Source organism: Heptranchias perlo, chromosome 9 (genome assembly GCF_035084215.1).
Source record: "Heptranchias perlo isolate sHepPer1 chromosome 9, sHepPer1.hap1, whole genome shotgun sequence".
Lineage (NCBI taxonomy): Eukaryota > Metazoa > Chordata > Chondrichthyes > Hexanchiformes > Hexanchidae > Heptranchias > Heptranchias perlo.
Window position 1 is genome coordinate 37,111,075 of NC_090333.1, and position 24,968 is coordinate 37,136,042.

The window sequence follows — 24,968 nt, forward strand, 5'->3', positions numbered from 1 at the left end:
CAATCGATCTTTCCACTTCCTTCTAGTTCCAGAAAAACATGCAGTAAATTCAGCACCATCATTTCCTATTGCAGTGACTGATATTATGCCTCACCAGTCTACACAAATACCAGATCATTCTCATATTTGAGAAGCTATCCTGCTAGTTTTATTTTACATATTGTAATTTTAAGTTATTCTAGTTTCCCCTCCCCAGCAAGTATTTTAAAGCCAAACATTTACCCTTTGTTGATATTTTTGTCATCTTCTGTCCACTGGACGTGAACATGTTCCTGTGGTTCTTCTGCATCAATTTTGCCACAAGTTATGGTGAAATCTTTCATTTCTCGTAGTGCCTGTCGCAGAGAATCCATTGTTTCAGCTGAGATTTGTACCATCATACCATCTGAAAATACAGCATTCAAATAAATGTTAGTTTACAGCAACAATCAGAACAAAACAACACAAACCTTTGACCACAAGTTTTGAACAGGATGCAAATTACCATATTTGTACCAAAATGTAAAACACTAACCAATTGTAAAACAGTAATCCATAGGAAGTGTTGGATGGAGTTAAAAAACCATCCATAATTATTTTTCCCAGAAGAGGACAAAAATGTATTGTTTTTAAAAACAAGATTCTAAATCTATTAACCCCACCTCAAAGAATATTCTTTGTATTCTTGTGTAAACAATAATGGGATGGTAATCAACAAGATGCCCCTCTGAACAAAGAGGGAAATATAGAAATTTTACTTTTCAATTGGACAACCAGAAGCAATCCTGGGTCTATGGCATGACACATTGGTGCCCCAGCATGGTTGTTAAAATACCACCTTTGTAATGAAAACTGTGGAGCAATGGAACCAAAGTACCCAAAACACAAGCTCTGAACTAGACAGAACATTAACTGCTAAAATTTATCTTTTCCCCCTCAGTTGCATATTGTTTAGTACCATTACCTTCTACAATGCTAGACTTGGCCAGGTAGCCAGAAGATGATTTCAGAGCACCACTGAACACAAAAAAGCTGGCTCCCGTTACTGCAAAACAGAATTACAGAAAACAGGTCACGTTAATTGCGTATCATCTTAATGTGCATTCACTGCTATCAAAAGAGCTAAACAATGACAATACTATTTTTTTTAAACACACTCAATTTGACAAAGAATAGTTATATTATAAACACTTGGAATCGCAGTTTCATGCAGAGAAATGCAAGCCAGCACAAAAATAAATCAAATGTTGAAATAATTTTCTTTTATCAGGTAAAGACAAGGTAACCTCACAAGCACTTACCCTTTCTGGGCTGGTTGTGGATACTGATGGCCTGTGTCTGGTAGTTCCCATCATCATTCTGAACACACACCAAGTGCGAATCTGCCTTCTCATTGAAGCAAGCTCCGAATGCTAGCACATGCTCATTAGATTTGTTCATCGCTTTCATCATCTTCATCAATTTGGCCCCATAACAAAGAGAGACAGCTCAACATAACCAGTCTTTAAAAGGATTAAAATTACCACCTGTACAAATTCCATTACTGCCTACACAAATTCCATTTTTGCACCAACTAATCTAAATGTATGACACAGATGTGAACAGATTTTAAGCACAACATCCAAAACTGTGCTCAATGCTAAGTTTTAGGATAATTTCAAAAATAGCTGAGTTTAGATGTTTTTATGGGTTATACATACTTCCCTAAAATTGTCAAGGGATTAGTATCTGGCACACAAACGTGGGAGTGATCACTACAAAGATTCCTGTCCAGTTAATTTAAATGATTCAGTAAATGTTGGCAGTATTGACCATAAGGAGTGGTGGTGGTGGTTGGGGCTGGGGCGAGAACACATTCATTCAATTAACGTATCTAAAGTGGCACTTGATGCAGTTCTTTTTTCCTACCACAAGATGACGCTGCATTAGTGTTAGACAACATCACCTCCCATTTCATAAGCAGCTCCCACTTCAAACTCTAATGCCCTGTTTATATTTTGGGACAATTTCAAATATTTACTTAGAAAGATATCACTCCATAATTTACTCAGCTATTACAACCAAGATCTCTTACTACATTATGTTCAGTTGTGTCCTTTATTTTGTAATCATATTTTAGCACTAGTATTTCTCAATATTAAATGTCATCTGCTATCTATTCGACAGTTGCTTAGTCTCTGAATATTATCCCTTACTTGCTGTTTTCTCATCTGCAAACTTTACCACTCAATTTGCTATCTTCACAGCATTCATAAATGGTGTAAAGATCTCAGGCATATCCTTAACATTATTAATTCAATTAGAAACCGATTATTATGCTTCATTTTTTTGATGTATAGCTAATTCATTACCAACATAACTTCCACACTTATTAAAGAGCTTTCATTTTAGCCACAGGCTATGTGGGACAGCTTATCAAATATTTCAACACGCACTTGAGACCAGCACTGTAATTACAAGTGATCCAGAAGGAGTTTCAAACAGAATACAAGGAGGCAACATGCACCATTGGTTAGTATCTTCTGTGGGATAGAAAAACTGGGTTACAATATCATACTTGACTGAGCTTCTAGGTTTAGTGGGACAGATCATTTTAAAGATCAACCTGAACTGCAACAATCTGCAGCATTGGTAATTTAACTAATAATCTGCAGCACTGATCTCTTCTCAATTTTCATGTTTTATAAATAACTCGTGACGCAAATCCTAACAGGTAGTATTTCTTTGCTTCCTAGATTATATCTTGCTTTTTACTTTGTCCCAGGATTTGCTAATTTGCAATTTTCCTCCCCCCCTCTCCTTTAGAATTATCCATTTTGTCTGCACACCACTCAAATTATTACTGTACATTCAAAGATCATAAAAGGCAAGTACAGATGAGAAGGACATTCAACCCATCCTTACATAAAAACCTATTGACCTCCTAACACAGCATCTTGCTGCCTCTTGAAAGACCATGGCGTTATTATCTCCACTGCCCTATCCAAAAGACCATTTGAGATGTGAAAAAAAGTGTTTCGTTGCATAGCATAATGCTGAACTACACAGAAGCGATCTGTGGTCGGTACTGAGTCAGCTGATCTCAGCATGCGCTGTGGCAGAAGCACTACAATTATCCACAATATCCATGGATTTTTAGTTTTGGGGGGTTGGGGAGAAGAAAAAAAACCACAGGGTTCCCACTCCTGATCTGTATTTAGCACACATGGGACATCATTATCAGCTTTTAAGTAATCTAGATGTAGTACCTCATTGTATCGGTTGCTGGGAACATTAATACACGTTTTCCTCACTTCCATGTCCACAACAAGCCCCTGCACAACAGGTAGCTTGTACTGGTAATTCCTGAAATCCTGAATGAAGAGCTTTACATAAGTACAGTATTAGTATATTAACAGTATATTTCAGATCATTAATTCATTTGCAATTGTTAATACTATGCACTTCAAAAGAAAATCTACTGCCGAGGTATCAATATATGCTGCAATAGTATCCAATGAAATGAACAGAAAAGCCCCAAAATAGTTCTGAAGAGGACACGTCACTATCTTTGAGAAGAAGCCCGTAGTATAAAATCCAATGACAGCAAAACTGGCTTTTAGAAGCACAAATGCAAATAGCCATCCTACACCTAAACCGCCGTTGGACATCTATAACCACCTGTAGCCAGGTTACATTTTCCTCTGGAAGAATTTAACTCAAATAAAAAAAATTTTAAAATCCATCAGCAGTACTTACTAGAGAATAGCAGCCCATCAGGCTTTAGGTGTATAGATCATGGAGCTCTGGTGTAACAAATGTTTTTCTATAATCCTCCTCACTAATACTTATGCCACATGCATGTTTACCACCTGCTCTACTTTATGACCACTGTACCCTGTCCTCCCAAATATACAATCTCACCACTTATCATATTACCCCTTCCAGCACAATCAACTAGTGTTTTAAAAGACTGGTATATACAAGCCATCTGGTGAACTTTACAAATTAAAGTTTAAACCACCCTCAAGCAGTGCCCTGATGTGAACCCATTCCTGTCACCAGCAACTGACACTGAGCACTAAACGTCAGCAAATGACATCAGACAAGCAACAGTTATCAGTGAGTTTGCTCATGGAATCTTATAAACTAACAGAAAATTTTAAGACATTCCCTTTTTAACTAAACAGGTGCTGGAAGCACAGAGGGTAAAGAGGGTTTAATCATGACCACGTATAACTAGAGTTCTACATCCTACTCATTTTTGCGACACTCAAATTACCAAACCCATCATGGTAGTGATTTATTATCCTAGCAAATTATTCCTATAATTTTGTACTTAATGACCACCATATCATCACAATTTGCAAGGGAAAGAAACCAAGGGCCTTATCCGAGAACAGGACCATTAATGACTTACCGCAAGTAGGTTCATAATTGTATGTCCAGTCTCTCCAAACAGAGGTTTACGAAAACGCACACTGAACAAAGGACATGGATAAACTGCAAAAGAAAGTACTCATCAGAAGATGCCACTTCAATTCTTATCTGAATTGGTTGATACATGTATGCTCAGTTACTCACATCTATATTCTGCTCCAAGACGTAGCATAAGACGGATGGGGAAAACCTTAGCCCAAGGAGTTTCCCATTTCTGAATTAGAATACCAAACAGGTAAGGTGGGTTGGGAAGTACCAGGTCCTGCAAGGACTGAAAAGTACTTGTAACATACAGGAACCCACCATGTTCCCTACTGCCAAGAAAACTCTGGGTAAAGAAGGAATGACCCAAGTCTACCACCACATTACCTATCAACAGAAGAACAATGTTAAAACTTACGATTGAGTTTGCAATTTATGTACTCAGAAGTCCTTTTGTTAAATTATGCTATCAAGAGATTGAATTAAATTATGTACTAGATTACTGCTCTGCATGAATGCTCTCCAGTGGAGTTCACATGTTCAGATATGCCAAGGTACATAGTCTGGCACAAAATTCAGTTCATTACAATCAACCCATTAGTAGGAGTGCATCTAGATCATTTGATTATACCTGCCAGAGCATCCTGATAAAGCTGAATGCAATGATTGAAGATGTCCTTTGGGATGCATTTCTCATCTGGTAAGCACTGCAAGAGGATGACTACCTCTGCCTGCCCGACAGCATGCATTCCCTTTGTGGTAAAGGACCAACACTTCCTGTTTACATCTGAGAAAACACATTGCGTTAACACTTAGTCATAAATGGAAAGTTTATGGTTATCAGATACATTCTCCGATATAAATAGCAGTAAATGATTATAAATGCATTTTCTAATTTTCAAAAATGTGAAGCTCTGCAATTCACTTAGTACTAATTTCCACAATTTAGGACTATTAAAAAAGAAATCACCTAAGCATATAGCACAAATTTTATAGTGTAAACTTTACTACATTGAGAAAGTTAAACCCAGTGGGCAACTGACGAAGTGATCAGGACTGTATACAGGAGTATTTTATTTTTCCAACAAAATTAAGGTTACCCCAATGCATCACTACCCAAATCAGCAAAATACCAAGCTCCCAATCATTCCTGCATTCCCTAGTTATCCTATATTCTAGACCAGTCCAATTTTATCCTTGACTGAAGTTTTGGGGGGGGGGGGGGCGGGGGAAGAAAAAGAGAAATGAAGTGTATCCCAAATTTAGACTGACCAACTTAAAATGATCTATCCATTTATTTTTCAGGAATAAGTTGCTCATTTATGTTAATCATCAACAGGCAACACAAATATACTTGCTTTATAGAAGGGTGCACACTGTTCCCCCTTCAATCATTTGTTATGCATGTTGTGCTTTATTTGGAAATCAATATTTTCAGAGGAATTGATCCATGCATTTGAACACACTTTTTTCCCCATAGTATTTTATAAAGCACATGAACCCATGTTTACAAAATAGCGCCAGCTCAAAGCAATAAAGACAGATGCAGAAAAAGGTCCATTGAGCTATTTTGAGGACATCAAAACATGCCTAACTTCTGCCCTACCCCAGTTTTCTGTCAGTAACATATGTTCAAGAACATTGGGCAAGATTTTCATAATTGAAACCAGGATGCTAGTATACAGTAGGAAAAATTAAATCTATGGCTGGGGGGTGGAATCTGTTGTCTCACACTGTCCTTCCAATCGCCACTAAAAGAATGAAATAAACCTTTATCATCAGATGCAACACTATATACGGCAGAGGTACCCAAACTGTCGCTCATGGACCACACGGTGTCCTAAGCCCTGGCAATCAACCCTTGAAGTCCAGGCAACTCAGTCCCATTTGCAGTTAAATTTCTTATGAGTTGGCTTGTCCTGTTTGAATTTTGTTGGCCTGCAGCTTTGAAGGGCTACTTTAGCACTGTTGCCTCATTGGCAGATAAGTTCTAAGTCAAAATACCAAGATCTGTTCACATTAGCAACTGGAGATAGATGCAAAGTAATGGGAACATGGATTTCCAACTTTATATGTGGTGCCGAAGGTTCTAAAGTACGCAAAGGCAACAAAAAAAAACTTGGGCCACCCCGAGGTTTCAGAACTCTATCTGGTCCCATTTCATGTAATGAGGTTATAGGTTTAGGTTTCTTTCATTTTAGATTTTATTTAGTTGAAAAGTTGATTTCTAAGGTCACAAGTTGTAAAGCAGTCTGAGGGTTTAGTCATACTAGAGAAATTAAAATACATTACTTACAGTTGACAAGTTTGACCATAACAAGCAAGTTGGCATTTAGAACAAAAACTAGAGGGTCAGGGCCTCCTTCTTCCAACTGCAGCATCAGAGAGATCTGTGAGGGTTGTTCCTCTACTGCATAATCTAGCACCAAAAAAAAAAATCAATTTATTTAGCACCTTTATCAGCTCTCTCAATTAATTGTTAATTTAAGTAGGTGAAACAATCTTCAGTTTTAAGTGTTCAGGAACTTACTGCCTTTTATTTCTCCCCTCCTGCAAAAAGACATGAATCAAAAGTGAAGGGAGAACAGGGAGAAAAGAAAACGAGGTGGTATCTATGCGATTGAGGTGGTTTTAAAATGAAACCTTAGCAAAGAAAGTTCAGAACCAAGTCAACATTTTTCAATAGGCACTGCTTTAACTGGCTACACTCCATCAGTACTCCGTACACACTTTTATATCCTCAAGCCTTTGCTCTCTAAACTTGCTAAATGAGATCGTGGCCCTAGGTGGGAGAGAGTATGAACTCCATATTGAACAAAAGGCCGCTGAAAGAGTGCTATGGATGCAGCGCTGGAGTAGGAAAGGACAGCTCCTCTCGCTGTTTGCTTGTGCTTTCCTTGATTCGGGAGGCTGGTGAGGTCAGTGCGAGTCGGCAGTTTATTGGATAGTAGATTCCAATTGTTAATTTGTTCCATCTAACTGCAGTAGCAAGAACCAAAATCAGTAAAGAGCTGCTTGTGTAACCGCACTTACCTCCTTTGACACCTGTGGAGATGAGAATAGGTGGGAGACCGTCTTCTGGGACTAAATTAATTGCGCTTCCAACGGGACTGCCGATTTGAGTTGTACTACTAGTCGAAGACGATGTAGCAACATTCTAAAACAGAATAAAATTAAAAAGGCCCAGTTATTAACTGGACCAAGTGACACACATTTGAAATGAGTTTACTTTCTTACACTATGAATTTAGAAAAGATTACGCAAGAACATAAGAAATGTAAGCAGGAGTAGACCCCTCAAGCCTGCTCCGCCATTCAATAAAATCATGGCTGATCTACTTCAACTCCACGTTCCTGCCCTATCCCCATATCCCTTGATTCCCTTAGTGTCCAAAAATCTCTCTCTCAATCTTGAATATACTCAACAACTGAGCATCCACAGCCTCTGGGGTGCAGAATTCCAAATATTCACAACCCTTTGAATGAAGAAATTTTTCCTCATCTTGGTCCTAAATGGCCAACCTCTTATCTTGAGAATATGACCCCTGGTTTTAGAATCCCCAGCCAGGGGAAACAGCCTTTCAGCATCTTTCCGGTCAAGCCCTCTAAGAATTTTATACATTTCAATGAGATCACCTCTCATTCTTTTAAACTCCAAAGAATATAGGCCCATTCTACTCAATCTCTCCTCATAGGACAATCCTCCCATCCCAAGAATTAATCTAGTGAACCTTCGTTGCACCCCCTCAAAGGCAAGTATATCCTTGCTTAGATAAAGGAGACCAAAACTGTACACAGTACTCCAAGTGTGGTCTCATCAGAGCCCTGTATAATTGCAGCAAGACCTGCTTACTCTTATACTCCAACCCCCTTGCACTAAAGGCTAATATACCATTTGCCTTCCCAATTGTTTGTTGTACCTGCATGTTAACTTTCTATATTTGTGTACAAGGACACCCAAATCCCTCTGAATACCAACATTTCTTAGTCTCATCTTTTAAAAAATATTCTGCTTTTTTATTTTTCCTAGGGGAAATCAAGGGATATGGGGATCAGGCGGGGAAGTGGAGTTGAGGTCGAAGATCAGCCACGATCTGATTGAATGGCAGAACAGACTCGAGGGGCCCGATGGCCTACTCCTGCTCCTATTTATTATGTTCTTACCAAAAGTGGACAATTTCACATTTCCCCACATTACACTCCATCTACCACCTTCTCGTCCACTCACTTAACCTGTCTATATCCCTTTGCAGCCTCTTTGCATCCTCCTCACAGCTTACTTTCCCACCTAGCTTTGTATTGGCAGCAAACTTGGATACATTACACTCGATCCCCTCATTTAAAGTCATTGATATATATTGTAAACAGCTGAGGCCCAAGCGCAGATCCTTGCGGCACCCCACTAGTTAAAACCTGCCAACCCGAAAATGACCCATTTATTCATACTCTATTTTCTATCCATTAACCAATCCTCAATCCATGTTAATATTACCCCCAATCCCATGAGCCCTAATCTTGTGTAACAACCTCTTACGAGGCATCTTATTGAATGCCTTTTGAAAATATAAATATATTACATCCACTGATTCCCCTTTATCTACCCTGCTAGTTACACCTTCAAAAAATTCTAAGATTTGTCAAACACGATTTCCCTTTCATAAAACTGCGTTGACTCTGCCTAATCATATTACGATTTAAGTGCCCTCTTACTACGTCCTTAATAATAGATTCTAGCATTTTCCCTACCACTGATGTCAGGCTAACTGGCCTAGAGTTCCCTGTTTTCTCTCTCGCTCCTTTCTTGAATAGTGGGGTTACATTTGCTACTTTCCAATCCATGGGGACCATTCTAGAATCTAGGGAATTCTGGAAGATCAAAACCAATGCATCCACTATCTCTGCAGCCACCCTTTTAAAGCCCTAGGATGTAGCCCATCAGGTCCAGGGGATTTGTCAGTTTTTGGTCCCATTAATTTCTCCAGTACTTTTTCTTTACTAATATTAATTACTTTAAGTTCCTAACTCTTATTGGACCCTTGGTTCCCCACTATTTCCGGTATTTTTTTTGTGTCTTCTACTGTTATGACAGGTACAAAATATTTGTTTAACTTCTTTGCCATTTCCTTATTCCCCATCGTAATTTGTCCTGTCTCTGCCTCTAAGGGACCCACACTTACTTTTGCTAATCTCTTCCTTTCTACATACTTGTAGAAGCTCTTACAATCTGTTTTTATATTTCTTGCTAGCTTACTCTCATTCAATTTTCTCCCTCTAACAATTTCTTGGTCATCCTTTGCCGATTTCTAAAACCCTCCCAATCATCAGGCTTACTACTTCTTTTGGAAACACTGCAAGCATCTTCTTTTAATCTAATACTATCCTTAGCTTCTCTGTCAGTAATAGGTCTGCGACTGAGGTAACATAAGGGGGAAAAAAATTGAAAAAATTAAACTTCCAGCATTGTGTACTGCACTTAGATGAGCAAAGAAAGCAACATTACATTGTATAGTTTTAGTAGCTCAGAGCATCATAGTCCTAAAATTAATAGCTAATTTACAAGACCATACATACATACATAATAACGTATGTAGATAAACATGTCAACAATATCTAAACCACGAGAATGACCAGTTCATTTATAAAATGGTAGCAGCTAAGCTATAAATGCTAAGAACTCCCTGCTATTCTATCAACAGTGCTAGGGATCTTCCATCCACCTGAACCAGCAAATGGCACTTTGGTTTAATATCTCATTTAAAACATGACAACTATATATACCAAAATCTTTTGGATGAGGGAAAATAACAAAGTTCAGCATGTGAAGGATGCTTTAATTTGAAGAACGACAAACTTTACAAGAGTGAGCCACATAATCACAGAATTATACCTCAATAGTAGGCAGGAACCTAGCTACCTTGGTCACACTGAAATAGCAATAATTTAAGCAGATTTGCCAAAATAAAGACTCTCACCTGCTAAATAACTTCAGATTAGTCCAAATACAGTGGCAAACCAAGTGAAATGCCCTTTAATACTATTTGAAGATTTCCACCAGTTAAGTAACTAAACATATGTTGCATTGCTAACCATTTAGTCACTATCAGCTTAACATACACCAGCGCATATGTTCTACATGACAACTGCCAAGATTTGCAAAGTTGCCAAAATCTGGTCAATGTAATAAAATAAGGTACTTTTAAGATCTATATAAATTGAACATATGCTCCATTGCCCTAAGTAGATAAAGCATGGAACTGAGATTTTCTGTTGAAAGCAAAATTCAGAAAATTAAAAGTCGCATATTAAAATAGGTGAACAGCTCAAACTTAATGCCAAATGAAGTATGGTAGACAAATCACAATTTCTTGGAATTCACCAATTCTCCTGAACAAATGAACACCACCAAAATTGCTTTTGAAAAAAAATGCATCCGGAATTTCAAATTGCAATGGTACAACTTGCTAGCAGCAAGGATTGGGGGTAGGAAGAGAGAAAGATACTACAAAAGACTATTGAAGTATAAAATGCAAATAAATGCCAGAAGTAATCTCAATAGGATTAGATTTCCCTGCACCCTTCATTAAAAATGGGATACCACAGTGTCTTCCAAATGAAATGGTGCTTTGCATACATACTATGCTATAGTAGCTTTTTAAGAAACAAATAGAACAAGGTCTCTAAGATTAAATGTTGGAAGTAGCCCAGAATTAAGGGTGGGGGAATGTCCCAAATATAGGATTTAGATAGTTCACAACAGATTCACACTGTTTATTAGCAAACAGTCTTCATAACATAAGGTTGGAAGCTCTAGCACAACCATTCCCTTTTCTATAGCCAAACCTTGGAGACATTTATTGAGTCCAAATAAACGATCTGACCCTCCAACTAAGATAGAAGGTCATTCTTGAAGTGACACTGAATCTGCAATGTTCAGCATTAGCATGTCAATGAATCAGGATTTGAGAACCTAAGGAATCAAAAAGGTTTGCACCTTCCAGCACTGAATCAGAAGGAAACTATAAAGAAATCTGAACTGCCAGAATGGTAGAACACTGACCATCCATGGAATCAAATAACTGAACTTTGGAAACAGTTTGTTGCTGGAGGTCAAAAATCAATCCAACTCTAGATAAGCTACGTTCTGGACAAGCAACTTAATGCAATGATGTTTTTTGAGTGAAAGAATATGAAGGTGCAATACAAACTAATCAGCACAATTTAAAGAGTGCAGGAACAGCAACACCTGGGGGTTCACATACATATGGGAAGGTGGCAGGACAAGTTGCTAAAGCTGTTAAGAAAGCAAATGGGTTCCTTGGCTTTATAAAAAAAGGCAGAGTACAAAAGCAAGGAAGTTATGTTAAACCTTAATAATTCACTAGTTAGACTTCAGCTGGAGTATTGTGTCCAATTATGGGCACCAGAGTTTAAGAAGGATGTCATAACCTTGGAGAGGGTGCAGAGGAGATTTACTAGACTGATACCAGGGATAAAGGACTTGTGGAAAGACTGCCACTGAAATTCTCATCTATGCCTCATCTCCAAACTCTACTATTCAGATATGCTACTGGTCACCCTCCCATCTTCTGCACATTTCAGCTCATCCGAAACTTTGCTGCCGGTATCCTATCTCGCACAAAGTCTCACTCACCAATCACACATGTCCTCAATTTCCTACATTGACTCCAGGCCCCCCAATGCCTCAAGTAAATTTCTCAATCATGTTTAATCCTTTCATGGCCTTGCTCGTCCCCATCTCTAACCCCCTCCAGCCCTACGCCTGCCCCCCTGCCTGAACTCTCGCTTCTTCCGACTCTCGCCACTACTGCATTCCTTCCTTCCTTCTTCTCTCTCTCTCTCTCTCTCTGCACCCCACCACCATTGACGGCCATGCCTTCAGTCATCTCAGCCCTACGCAATGGAATTCCCTCCCCAAACCCTTCTGCCTCTCAACTTCCCTCCACTTTCCTCCGTTAAGACCCTCAATAAAACACACTTCTGATCACGCTTTTGGTTACCGCTCCCAAAATAGTCTCCTCTGCAGTGTCATTTCTTTTGGTTATGCCCTTGTGCTGGAAGCTTTTCCACATTAAAGGCGCTATATAAATGCAAGTTGTTAATATAGAACTTGATATAGTTTTCTCGCTTTCAAAACAAAGTTCCGGCGATGTTGCTATCCTCTCCTGATGTCCCCATACCTTGTACCAACTGCAGTCAACTTGCTCCTAGGCCTCTGCTAATAACATGCTGAACAAGCCGATAAGCAGCACACAAGGTAGTCTCTGTCGAAAAGTACTTGTATGCTCCGCAGTACTTCCCCGTAACGACATGAGGGATCATTGACAAACATATTCTACCACCACCACTAAGAATTAATTGCCAGACAAGTGTTATGGATATTCCTCCCCCTCTCTTCCTCCAAACCTAAAGTAAAAATCAAGCTTTATCCCTCATTACACCCAAGAATCATCAGCGCTACTGAGATACTGTGAAGAATGAAAGTCCTAGCAGAGCACAAAGGAGATGGTCAGGACCATACCACTAGCATGTCATATTGTACGCAAAAGCAGGAATGAAAATGTGTCCACGTGCCCATCATCTGCGCAAGATCATTAGTAGTAGAAACAAACACTTATGCTCAAGATGCGCACCAATTCAGAGCACTTAGCTGTCCTTGGAATTTAGTTTTTTGTCCCTACTCTTCCTGCAACCCCCCCACCACCACCACCAACAAAAAGTGACAGACAACTACCCTGGATTCTGTACTAGGCTAATCGAACTACGGGGGTGATCTCAACCTCCAAAAAAAAGAGGGGAAACCATTTTTTTCTTTAAACTCGCGCTTACCCTACAAAGGCATCAAGGAAGAGAGCTGGCTCTGCTACTCCTGATGCATTTAGCAGACTTTTCCCCATCCCATTGGGAGCAGGAAGCAGCAATTGAATGGAGCAGTATTCAAGGATTTTGCATTGGTCTATGCTGCAACCACTCTTTAAATGAGCCCGTCTTGTTTCTCAAGCTGCTTCTTTTTAGACCTTTGAGTTCTGCAAAAAATTACTGGAAAGGCTGTGAAGTTGTGATCCATGAGAGACAGATACACTGGTCAGGTCAGTCCATGTAAAATTTCTTCCTGCAGTTTACACAAATTTTCAAGTCAGGACTTTGCAAAGATAGTCAAAGAAAAATGTGCTGGTTAGGAAACAAAATTTGAGCCCATACGCTGAAACAGATGTTGGACACATAACTTCTCAAACAGCTGCAGTAACACAAACCAATGACAAAAACAAAATAGAGGTAACAGGGAAGCATAGGATGAAGTTACATGATGAAATCTTAAAGGAACAACTTAAAACTTCCAACCTATGATGATACTCAAGATAAGTGGAGAATGAACAACCCATTCGAAATTATGTCTTTTTTACCCCTCAAATTTATTTGCTTTCCATTCCTTTCCCCATATACTTGAATACTTTATCTGCCCCTAACTTTTTAAAGATGACGATGTACAGTAGACAATGAAAATTGTATACAATCCTGTTTGCAATTTAGAAACATTTTCCATAAACCTAAATATACATGCAGCTTGTGCTGTTCAGTCAAACTGATGACATCAAGCAATAAGACACACACACATATATAAAGGACCATTAGCAAATTCAAGGAGTCTGCGTTAACATTTATAAAAGGGATGTTCAGTTTGCACAGTATTGCACATCAATTAGACACATTTGTTCCCTCATTCTAGAGTCTAAAAGATCAAGGAATTTTATATCAAAGCAGTGTCTTAGTAGACCACTTTCCCAACCAGGCCAGTTAAAATGTCTGTATAAGCAAGAGAGTTTCCAAAATTACTAGCCTAAAATGTGTCGAGTGTCAAAAAACCCAATTTTGGTGAGGTGAACATCCATACTGCATCATATTGTTTGCACCTGAACGTGCTAGATTTTCAAAAACAGCCATCTAAACATAAGGGAACACTAAAATATGGCCTGTATCGCCTGCAAAAAGGACAATATTTACAGGAGAGACGAGAATGATAAATCTTTTGACAGATATAAAAATACAATGTGGGGGTAAAGGTACCTCCACTCCCCGATTCAACAGGTTTAGTAAAGTGCAGGACATAGATGAAAGTGGTTTACTGTGTTCCTAAGAACGGACAAACGACAGGACAAGTTAGATGAACTGAATAAATTTTACTCTTACCTCCTATTTGTATATCTCACATACTGCTTCAAATAACCGGTATAAGAGATAAACAATTATACAGTAACTTTAATAAAATAACTAGCCTAAAATGTACTGAGTGTCAAAAAAAAACAATTCTAGTAATATAAACGGTTATACTATATCCATGTAAATATTGACAATCATTCACAACTAAACCTATCAGAACCACTCACTGGAAGTACTGACAATAATCTGAAGATTATGATTAATGCAAACCTTGGGGAATGTATAAATGTAGTAAATTTTCTGGAACAACACATTTTTACATGTTGTGCTATTTAATGTAATCATTACCGCAGCACAAGCTTTTTACAAATATTATTTAATAATGAAAAACATGGAACAGGAAGTTATATAGTAGAGTTGTCCAATGCATTAGCCACTAGCCATGTGTCTAATTAGGAATCCAGAAGTGGCTAATTGCATTTTTGATCAGTAAGAGTGTATTAGACACAGTTGTCGGGCATGTGATATCAATACTCATTCGCACGACGTATGCTTGTGTATGTTTAACCTTTTTGTGCATTTGTTGTAAAATGGTAAGACGAAAAGCAGAGTGTGCAAGTATTCTTTGATCATTGTGTATGCTTTACTTCCTTGGTACTGCTTATTGGTTATCTGCTAAAATGTTGTGTAACGCAGGTAGCTGCAGCACCATGGAAACACCAGCAACATGGAGAGGCGAGCCGTCATCAGTCAGCTCGACCAATCCAGGCCATAAGAAAGGAAGCCCAGCCAATAACAAGCAGCTCCAACAGAGTATGTCATGGAAAAGAGCAAGCAGCATCCAAACGCATTCTACATGGGGAGCGGAGTGTGTTTGGCACGTTTCACTGTGCAAGTCAATATTCTCAGCAATCACTGACAAAATCAAAGTACCGCTCACAATTGCTGGACAAAAATCTAAAAGCTGCACTAAGATGTGCTGCTTTTGATAAATTCATGCTAGAGTTTCAAACTTTGGTCAAAGAGAAAGACTGCACTGAATGGTGGTAGGTGTTTGTTAAGTAAATATACACGTGACGTTCATTTACCTGTTGTGTGTACGGCATTTTCTACTAAAATTAGTGCATGTGGCTAAAACGGTGTCTCCGTAGCCATGCCTGTGGCTAGTCAGCAATTTCTATTGGACGACACTGTTCTGTAGGCACTTAAATTACTTAAGTTTATTGTGCAAAAAAGTTATTTAATACAACTGCATTGCTATAAACAAGTCTTCCTCTTGCATGCACATGCAGAAAGGTTTCACAAAAGGGCATATTGCATTCCACTATTTAAACTGTATTGTACACAAGCAGTCCCAAAACATTAGTGGCACTGGATGTAATTCCATTTTCCAAGGCCCACAAAAAATGTAGACTGTTTACAGAAACACAATCTGAGTATTTCAAGCAAGTTATGTGGGGTCTGTATCCAATATACACATAACTGAACTCTGGATTAGTGCAACAATTAATTGTGTTTATTGGATCATACTAACATAATTCCATTTAATCCACAGTAACCATTTGCTTCTTCTATTCTTTCATCCAGTTTTATGAGATACTGATCACTGAAAAATTAAGTTGAACTAGAAACTTCTGTATTCTGGTCCTGCAATTTGTGTCAAAAACTTGATGTTCTCAGCAGTGCTGGTCATGAGTCAGAGAGATTCGATTAGGTTAAAACATAGTCACCTAACCCAGAAGCATTTTACATAGGTAGTCTTAAAAAATACCTTAGTATTTGTTTAAAAGACTAGTTTATCTCCATTGGCGTTACACACAAAGTTAAGACCAAATGCAGTCTTCAAGAGAGGAGGTGGTAAAAAGGCAGGGGATTCTTGGACCATGTATGCAGACATAATTTAGTCCTCATTTTAAAGTCACACCTTCTGTCCTTTTCAAAAGAATCTAATTTGATATCCATATATTAAAAATCTTGCTTCTGCAAACACTTTGTCAATTTTTCCATTACAAATTCCTGTATCCACATTTATGATGGAAATTGCCTATGTAAACCTGTTACGGTACAATTATACCCTCCTGCACCAGTAGTGGGAAGTGCAATTACAGCATGACAAATTTATATAGGCAGCTTCTGTGATAAATGTGGATATCAGAATTTGTAATGGACAGAGTTGACAGGAAATACAAGGGGATGCAATATTTTTAATATAACATGTATTGAGATATATGATGGTGTCGCAGTTCAACATCTTTTGAGCATTTTCCCATAGAAAGGATCTTAAAAGTTATTTTAAATGTTTTAAAAGCACAGTATATTCTTCCAAATTAAAAAAAATCTGAGATGGTAGGAGTTAAGATGCCAGCAATGCTGTTTCTTCAGACTGTAAATACTAAATAAATTTGCTAGCTTGTCTCCATATTTGATAAACACATCACACTTATTGTGTTGGAAGGTTTTTGATCTCTTTCTGGTTCTGAACATTTGGGAATAAAGTAGAACGTCAGACACCTAAAAAGCAATCCAGTTTTTGCAACACAGAGAAGCTGCTGAGATACAAAGGCCCCAGAAAAGGCAAGCTCAACAGGTCAGCATACAGAGGAGTTAGTCTGCTTAAAATCAAATGACCCAGTGAAAAGGGGTGGAGGAGGGGGGAGTGGAAGTGTAGCATATACATGATTTGTACATTATGAGGAGATGATTTTATCAATTAAGCTAAGTGAATTTGATCATAACTATTGCACTGCACGTTCACCTTGCTGTGGAATAAAGCATCTTGACAATTTGAATCAAGCCTCCCCCTCAGCTTATGTCAACTTGTACCACTTTTAAAGACATACATGTGCAAAAGACACATAACCTGGTCCCGGTCACAACAGGGTTCCATTGATACACCCCTGGGTCACACTATTGTACAAGCAGATATAGGGCAGTGCAAGTCTACTCCCATAAAATTAAGATGCTTCGACCGTTTATGGGAGCAACTGGCGCCATTGAAGCAGAGGAGATATCTACGGCAGATCCAAATTCATAACCGATGGCTAGTGCTACATCACAAGACACGACACCAGTGATCAAGACAGCTCACAACTCAAGAAAATGCATACCCTACTAAACTGTCATTAATTTCTAAGCATTATAAATGGAGATCTGCATGCTTACCAGTATATCATTCCTTGCTAACTCACTTTTATGCTTCAGAAGGGCTAGTTATATGCAGCCTGGACTCAAAACTGTTTCTTCAACCCCAGTGCGGCATAATGCAGTTCTGCAGTAGTGATATTGTGAATACAGCGCAGTGCCATAACCCAGTGTTTCCTACCATGACTGGATTAAAACTTAATCAAATCAGGGGAGCTCTACATAAAATGTGTTTCCAGGTTAAACTCAACCGGCAGTTCAACATGGTACCAAATGGCCAACTCATCAATAAGCGTACAAGCCACTTCACAGCACATTTAAGAATTATGCTTAGTAAATGTACTTCCTTGAAGAACAAAATCACCTCAAAAGTTATCTTTTCTATTTATAATAGAATCAACTGAGAAGCTAATATAGCACCATTTCCAAACTGATATCTTTTAATAAGATTAATCTTACCTCAGAGGCTGTAGGTTTGGTTACTACTGCTTTGCCAGGATCATGCGATACTGCCAACGGTCCTGTCGGGGATGGTCCACTTGCTGACAGTTTTGCTGCATCTGCAACTTCCCCATTAGGTAAGATTCCATCAGCAAACCAGACACGCCGCTGCTCTTTGGGCTGAGTCACTAAACAAACATATTAGTCAAAATCAAGGCCAATTAAATTAATATTCTTCAGTACAAGCCAAAACATAAAAGGGGCAGCAAAAAGACAGAAAACCATATGTAAGAATGTTAGTTTTCTTACATTCAACTTTTTTGCTTTCTCAGGCCTACCTTCAAATCAAGAGGTAGCAACTGTAGTTAACAGGCAAAGACTGAACAGTAGAAGGTAAATTACTTAATAGCTGGGAAACTAATGTACTCAAAAGTCCCATTCACATCACACATAAATTACCAATATCTAATCACTCTTAACAATAACAACTCAATCAAAGAAGTCAGCAGCTTCAGCAGGACAGCAGTATGAACTTTTAAAAGCAATCACTAAAAAGCATTCAGTTTACGTTTGCAAGGTGATCCTTGCTGATCTATTAGCTTTGTCTATTCTATAAATATTTTAAGAGGTTCTTAGTGAAAATAGATCAGATAGAATAGAGTTTTACTAATTTCCATGGCAGATCCAACATTTGAAATTAGACATTGAAATACTCACATCCTGAATTAAAACCAATTGGACCCCAAAGTGTCTAATATATTTCCAGCATGGACAATATGCACCTCCAGAACTCCAAATATTAATTGCATGGAGTATTTAGAGAAAAAAAATTCAATTGCTCCTACCGAAAACACTTATGTACTGCAATTTATTTCTGGTGCTAATTGTGCGCTGTGTGATTTCCACGGTCCTCATAAAAAAAACTTACATTGAATAAATCTACTAAACCTAGACTAAATAATCAAATGTTTGAACCACATAGCTGTGCTCACACTTCAAGTCTCTTCTGAAAGCAAATGGCATGGCACTGCTCCAAATAAGCCATTTACTATGCTCCCCCACCCGATGGTAGTCAGCTCAAGCCAAACTTCAATCTGACGTTCTACGTTAGAAAACATATATACAGACGGACAGACAGACCAACAGACAGATTAGTTAATTAAACTTTCTAGATGTTCTTTTTTGCAACGGAGTCAGTCAATCCTGCCTTTCTAAATGACGATTTAGGCTATCCCTCAGAATTAATTCCAATAATTTGCCTACAACCGAGGTTAATTACTCGGTTTATCCCTTTCTCCCATTTTAAACAACGGCACAACGTTAGCAGTCCTCCAATCCTCCGGCACCACGCCTGTAGCCAAGGAGGATTGGAAAATGATGGTCAGAGCCTCCGCTATTTCCTCTCTTGCTTCTTATAACAGCCTGGGATATATTTCATCCAAGCCTGGTGATTTATCGACTTTCAAAGATGCTAAACCCCTTAATACTTCCTCTCACTATGTTTAAACCATCCAATATTTCATACTCCTCCTCCTCTACAATCTCTGCATCGTCCCCCTCTTTTGTGAAGACAGATGTGAAGTATTCATTAAGAACCATACCCACATGCTCCACCTCCACACATGGAAACCAAAAAGGTAACCTAATAGGCCCTACTCTTTCCTTAGTTATTCTCTTGCTCTTAATGTATTTATAAAACATCTTTGGGTTTTCTTTGATTTTACTTGCCAGTATTTTTTCATGCCCTCTCTTTGCTTTCCTAATTTCCTTTTTAATTTCACCCCTACACTTTCTATTCTCCTCTAGGCTTTCTGCAGTATTGAGCTCTCTATCTGACATAAGCTTCCCTTTTTTGCCTTATCCTATCCTGTATGGTCCTTGTCATCCAGGGGGCTCTAGATTTGGCAGTCCCACCCTGTTTCTTTGTGGGAAAATGTTTCCTGGTTGCAGGTGGAGGGAGATGGAGAGGAGGTTGCAGGGGCAGACAAGGCACTTGACATCACTGAAGGTGGTGCAAGTAGCTGAATGATATATTTGGATAGAATTTACTGCAGTGCTACCTCAGCGCATTGCATGTTGCAAGGGGATACTGATAGATGGTGGAATGGGCAAAAAAGTGACAGATGGAATTCAATGTGATGTGGCAAATTTTGGTAAAAAAAATAATTACACCTTGAATGGAGGGAAAGCTAGGTGATGTGAAAGAGCAGAGGGATTTGGGGGTTCAGATTCACAAGACATTAATAGCAGCACCTCAAGCTGATAAGGCCATACAAAAGCTAATGGAATATTAGGTTTTATGGCAAGAGGTATAGAATATGATGATGTAATGGTAAATCCATATAAAACCTTAGTAACACCATAGTTATGGTGATGTGTACAGTTTTGGGCACCACACTACGGGAAGAATGTTGAGGCAATTGAGATAGCACAGTGCAGGTTCACTAAGGTGCTGCCTAGTATAATGAAATACAAATATAAAAGAGGATTGAAAAATTGGCGCTGTTTTTGTTAGAACAGAGGAGATTAGGAGGTGATGATAGAGGTGTTTAAAATTATGAACGGATAGGAAAATGCAGGTAGAATCAGATTGTTTTCAGTGATTGAGCGGTCTAGAACAAGGAGATGTAGATATAAGATTAATCAGATTGTTTTCAGTGATTGAGCGGTCTAGAACAAGGAGATGTAGATATAAGATTAAGTTTAAGAGATTTGGGATAGAGAGCAGGAGAATTTTATTTCTAACAGAGTTTTGAGACTATGGATGCACAAGTGGAGTTACTGATTGAAGCATGTAAACATTTAGGAATAGGTTAGCTAGGTGGTTGAAGCAAAGAAGAATGAAGGGATATGGGGACAAAACAGGCACATGGTAGTAGGACTATTGCGCTCATGAAAAGTAACCACTAACATGGACTGGTTGGGCCAAACAGCCCGTTTCCATGTTGTAATTCTATGTCTTCATGAAGGTGTAAACTGCTGGTGGTGGAAGTAAGGCCGACCAACTTTGAAAAAGCCAGTTTCCTTATGGCAGCCAGCCTTAGTCATCTGCTAGTCTAAGGAAAGCAGCCTTCTCTTCCAAAAGGTTGTTCGTCTGGACCCGCCAGCAATGTGGCTCAGCAGCTGGCCAAATCACAACTTCCTTTCCATCCTCCCTTTCTCTTCCCCCTCCCCCTTGACTTGTAGTCACTCCAACTGTACTGATACCCACTTTATTCTAATTGCCTGACCCAGGAATTCTGACAGGGTTACAGGTATAACTGGCCAGTGCAGAGGACATCCTGTTTCACCTTTCACCATCAGAATGGGATTGTAGAGATTTTGGGGTCCACTGTATTTTGGGTTGCAGAGCAGTGAAAGGCAGTTCATCTGACAGACATACACAAAATACATGAATTTTAGAACAGTGATACATTCAGGATGTCAAACGTGAAATAATTCAGGAAAGTGAAACCGTTAGTCATACAACTGCCAGGTGGAAGTCAGGATAACAATTTTTTTAAAATTGTTTTTAATGTATTGGGGGAACTAGGTGTTGCAGTGGGTTAGAACTTTTACCTCTGGTACCTGGCTTATAATCAAGCCCAGATCAGTAGGTTGAAAACGTTCTTTCTGCTCGCTGCAAGGTTCTTGCATAAAATGAGTTTGGGCAATCTTAAGCCCAGTTCCTAATGAGCACAGAACTGTGGCATAAGTCTATAATTTGATAAAAACAGAATGTCACTCAGAAGTGTGACAAGAATGGCTAGCATCAGAAATGCAAAGATTCACCCTAGTGCAGCTTAGGTTTTCTTGCATTACAGATAAGGCTCATTATAGGGCAGCAGAGGAAGCTTTATTCCATATCTGGTTATGCTACATACTTGACGCTGGCATCGTTCTTAAAAAGCTGTCGCTTCTCTCCTCACCAAAATACACCACTTACATCAACAAGACTCAACTCACTCAGATCTATGCTATTAATAAGTTAAGAATCAGTCACCATGTATTTTCTGTACAAAATTGCTGCCCAGACTATACTCACTACAGTTAAAAATCTTTTAAATCTATAAATGAAACTGGGTAACCTAAATACTATATGGCCTGGTGTAGAATACAGAGTTCAATTTGTGGAAGACCTCAGCAACTCATTGGACCTCAAGTTATCCATTGCGAACAATAAATTCTGTATTCCACAGTTCTCCATTGAGGGTTTCACTAAATACCAAGGTCATAAATACACTCACTAACAAATGCTTACTAAAAGTACAAGCATCCTGCACATTAAAAAATACTGTGTGTACAATTTACATATACTTGTATTGGAATGATGCAAAGATCTGGATTTGTCATACAGCTCATTAAAAACTATAGATCAGCACTAAAAGTTAATAAGCTATTTTCCAAACAATGTATTTTATACAAGCTATTACCCAGCCTATAAATGCTATGTGTTAAAAGCACTCTTTTTACTTGTAAATGAAAGATGCAGAAACTACTCAGTGAAATAATGACATTTTACTCAAAATTTAAGGGCCACTTGATCATTTTTTTTAAACCAGCAGCATTCCTAAAAACAAAGTCATTTGAAAATTCTTCCCTCTTGGTACCTACACCCCACTTTTGATATTTGCACAACACACTCCACTGAAAGATCAGAACATTTACAAAAAACACTGAAAAAACTGCTGATTTCAAGGCCTGCAATCAATGTTGAAAGTCAATTCCCGGCTTATGTTCGGCACAGCACATATTTAAGTACAAAATTAGCATTACCTTCTGTGCCTGGATGTTTCAGAACTCCTACAGGTACCATTACTGTAGGTGGTGGAGAACTCAGTGCCCCAGAGGCCTGAGCTTGTTGCAGTGGTGGAATAGTAGAACAATACTCAGCAGGATTGTTGGGATTTGGGCTTGAAGCTGAGGCACTAAACATATTCTCCCAGGCTTGAGCTGTAAGAAGTAAACCACAAAGTCAAAATAAATAATCTGTAGTTATTATGGTTTAAAGAGTCAAAAAAAACTTCACAAATTTGTGTCATAAGATGAAAGGTACCATATGAAAATTGAAACTAGCAAATTTATGAGCTTCAGTCATAAGTTCACAATCTGTTAATTCACTTTTGGCATTGCTGGTGCCAATAAGTGCAACATATAAGATCTCCAATTCTTGAAATCTGTTTAAAATGCACATTGGTAATGTGAAAAGAAATGAACGGACTAAATGCCCCCACTGCACTTCAGGCTTGTGAGCACACTCTGTCCCAAGCGACAACTCTGGGAGCTCTACATCAATTAGCATAAATTGCCAACTTAGAAACAGCAGTAATGACATTCCCAGTACCCCTAGAAAACACATTTTGTAAAATGTTTATATCTTAAATATGGCATCACATCTAAAAGATTTTAAGATTGACATGATGCTGATTTTACTCAAAAGTAGCATTTTTAAACATAAACAAGGTCTAATAAATGCACAGTAACCACCCCATCTTTCAGATTCTTAGGTGGTTAAAATGTCAACATGGTCACCAATAGTCAGTCTATTCTCGTCCACTACGCAGCATCCATTAGTTAGGAGCAACAGATGAAAAAAGGTGAAATAAAACATCCAGGTTCACTGAGTGCCGAAGACTTCTTGTAGAACAGGCAGAAGGTTAGAAACAATCAGTGCAGTTAAAATCTACCCTGCAAGGAAAAAAATGTGACAGCAAATTAACTGCTCATTTATTATTCACCTAGTTACCTGGTTAAGAGCCCCATATACACAGGTCTGACCTCTAACTTATAGTCTGGAAACTATGCATGGTGTTTTGTTTTGTGGGCTATAGGGATGGGGGAGGAAGGAAAGGGAGATCCAAAAACAATAAGTAGACTTGTAAAATTTATTGGGGGAGGTAAGGAAAGAAAGGAGGGAAGAGTGTTTTTTCCCCAACAAATAACTGCTCCACTTGCAAGTGTTTTAATGAGAGCAGTTATAAAATTTGTGTGTAAAAGTTGGCAGCACAGAAATGCTCTTCAGGTCAGTCACTGCTGAAGTTCTAGGTAAGGAAAAGTTTTTATTTCTCAATATTTGTTTAATAAGGGAGAGTATGAGATTTGGAATAGGAGCCTAAAAGAAACCTGCAAGTTAGAGGAAAAAATTATGAATATTAGATTTAATAAATGTTGGCAGCAGTCACGTGATTTAATGTGTTTCCATAAAACATTTCCATTTAAAAATATTTTTCAATTCAGCGACTCTCCAGTTAGCATACTAGAAGACTGTAAATTTGATTGGCATGCCACAATTGTCAGAAATAATTATTTCAGCAATCAGTGAGAACTGGGTTCGTCATTTGTCGTCATTAGAAGCCCGGATCCAAGTCAAAGATAACTTGCCTTTCCTTCAAATGTTGCCTTCTGGAGGCAGGAGTTCTGCCATAGGTTAAATTACATCAAGTGCTCCAATTGTCAAGGGTGGCACAATTGCAGTGAATTATGTAGTTAAATTATGTCACAGTTAATGAGAATTTACAGTAGTGAGGACTAGCATACCATTAAGAACAACAAAACAGAAAACACACAGTCAGTGCTTTCGTAACAACAGCATGATCTGCAAAAATAGATCTGCTGTCCGGATTTAGATTGCAGCTCACTTGTCATATACCTTGCCAGAAGAGAGGGCCAACTTAAGTCTGTGTGGAATGGATTTTATAACAATTAGATCTAGCATACACCTTTAATCTACACGAGTCCCAAACTGCTCATGAATAATAAGTTAAGTCAAACATGGAAAAATTAGATACTAGATAAATTTTATGCTCATTGTCAAGAGTTCAGGAGTCATTCTAGGCACATCTGTTAATCTAC

At 38.5% G+C, this 24,968-nt stretch overlaps 1 protein-coding gene across 3 annotated transcripts in view; it reads right to left on the reverse strand.

Moving 5' to 3' along the window:
• Positions 1–24,968, reverse strand: part of zfyve9a (zinc finger, FYVE domain containing 9a) — a 93,255-nt gene that overhangs the window by 6,762 nt on the left and 61,525 nt on the right. For all 3 annotated transcript variants that reach the window (XM_067990206.1, XM_067990205.1, XM_067990207.1), the window contains 11 exons: positions 22,893–23,069; positions 18,156–18,325; positions 7,414–7,537; positions 6,677–6,799; positions 5,012–5,167; positions 4,543–4,767; positions 4,379–4,461; positions 3,228–3,332; positions 1,281–1,431; positions 944–1,024; positions 223–385 (listed from right to left, as the gene is read on the reverse strand). In XM_067990206.1, coding sequence (XP_067846307.1) covers positions 223–385; positions 944–1,024; positions 1,281–1,431; positions 3,228–3,332; positions 4,379–4,461; positions 4,543–4,767; positions 5,012–5,167; positions 6,677–6,799; positions 7,414–7,537; positions 18,156–18,325; positions 22,893–23,069 — 1,558 coding nt within the window. The remainder of the gene's footprint in view (positions 1–222; positions 386–943; positions 1,025–1,280; positions 1,432–3,227; positions 3,333–4,378; positions 4,462–4,542; positions 4,768–5,011; positions 5,168–6,676; positions 6,800–7,413; positions 7,538–18,155; positions 18,326–22,892; positions 23,070–24,968) is intronic.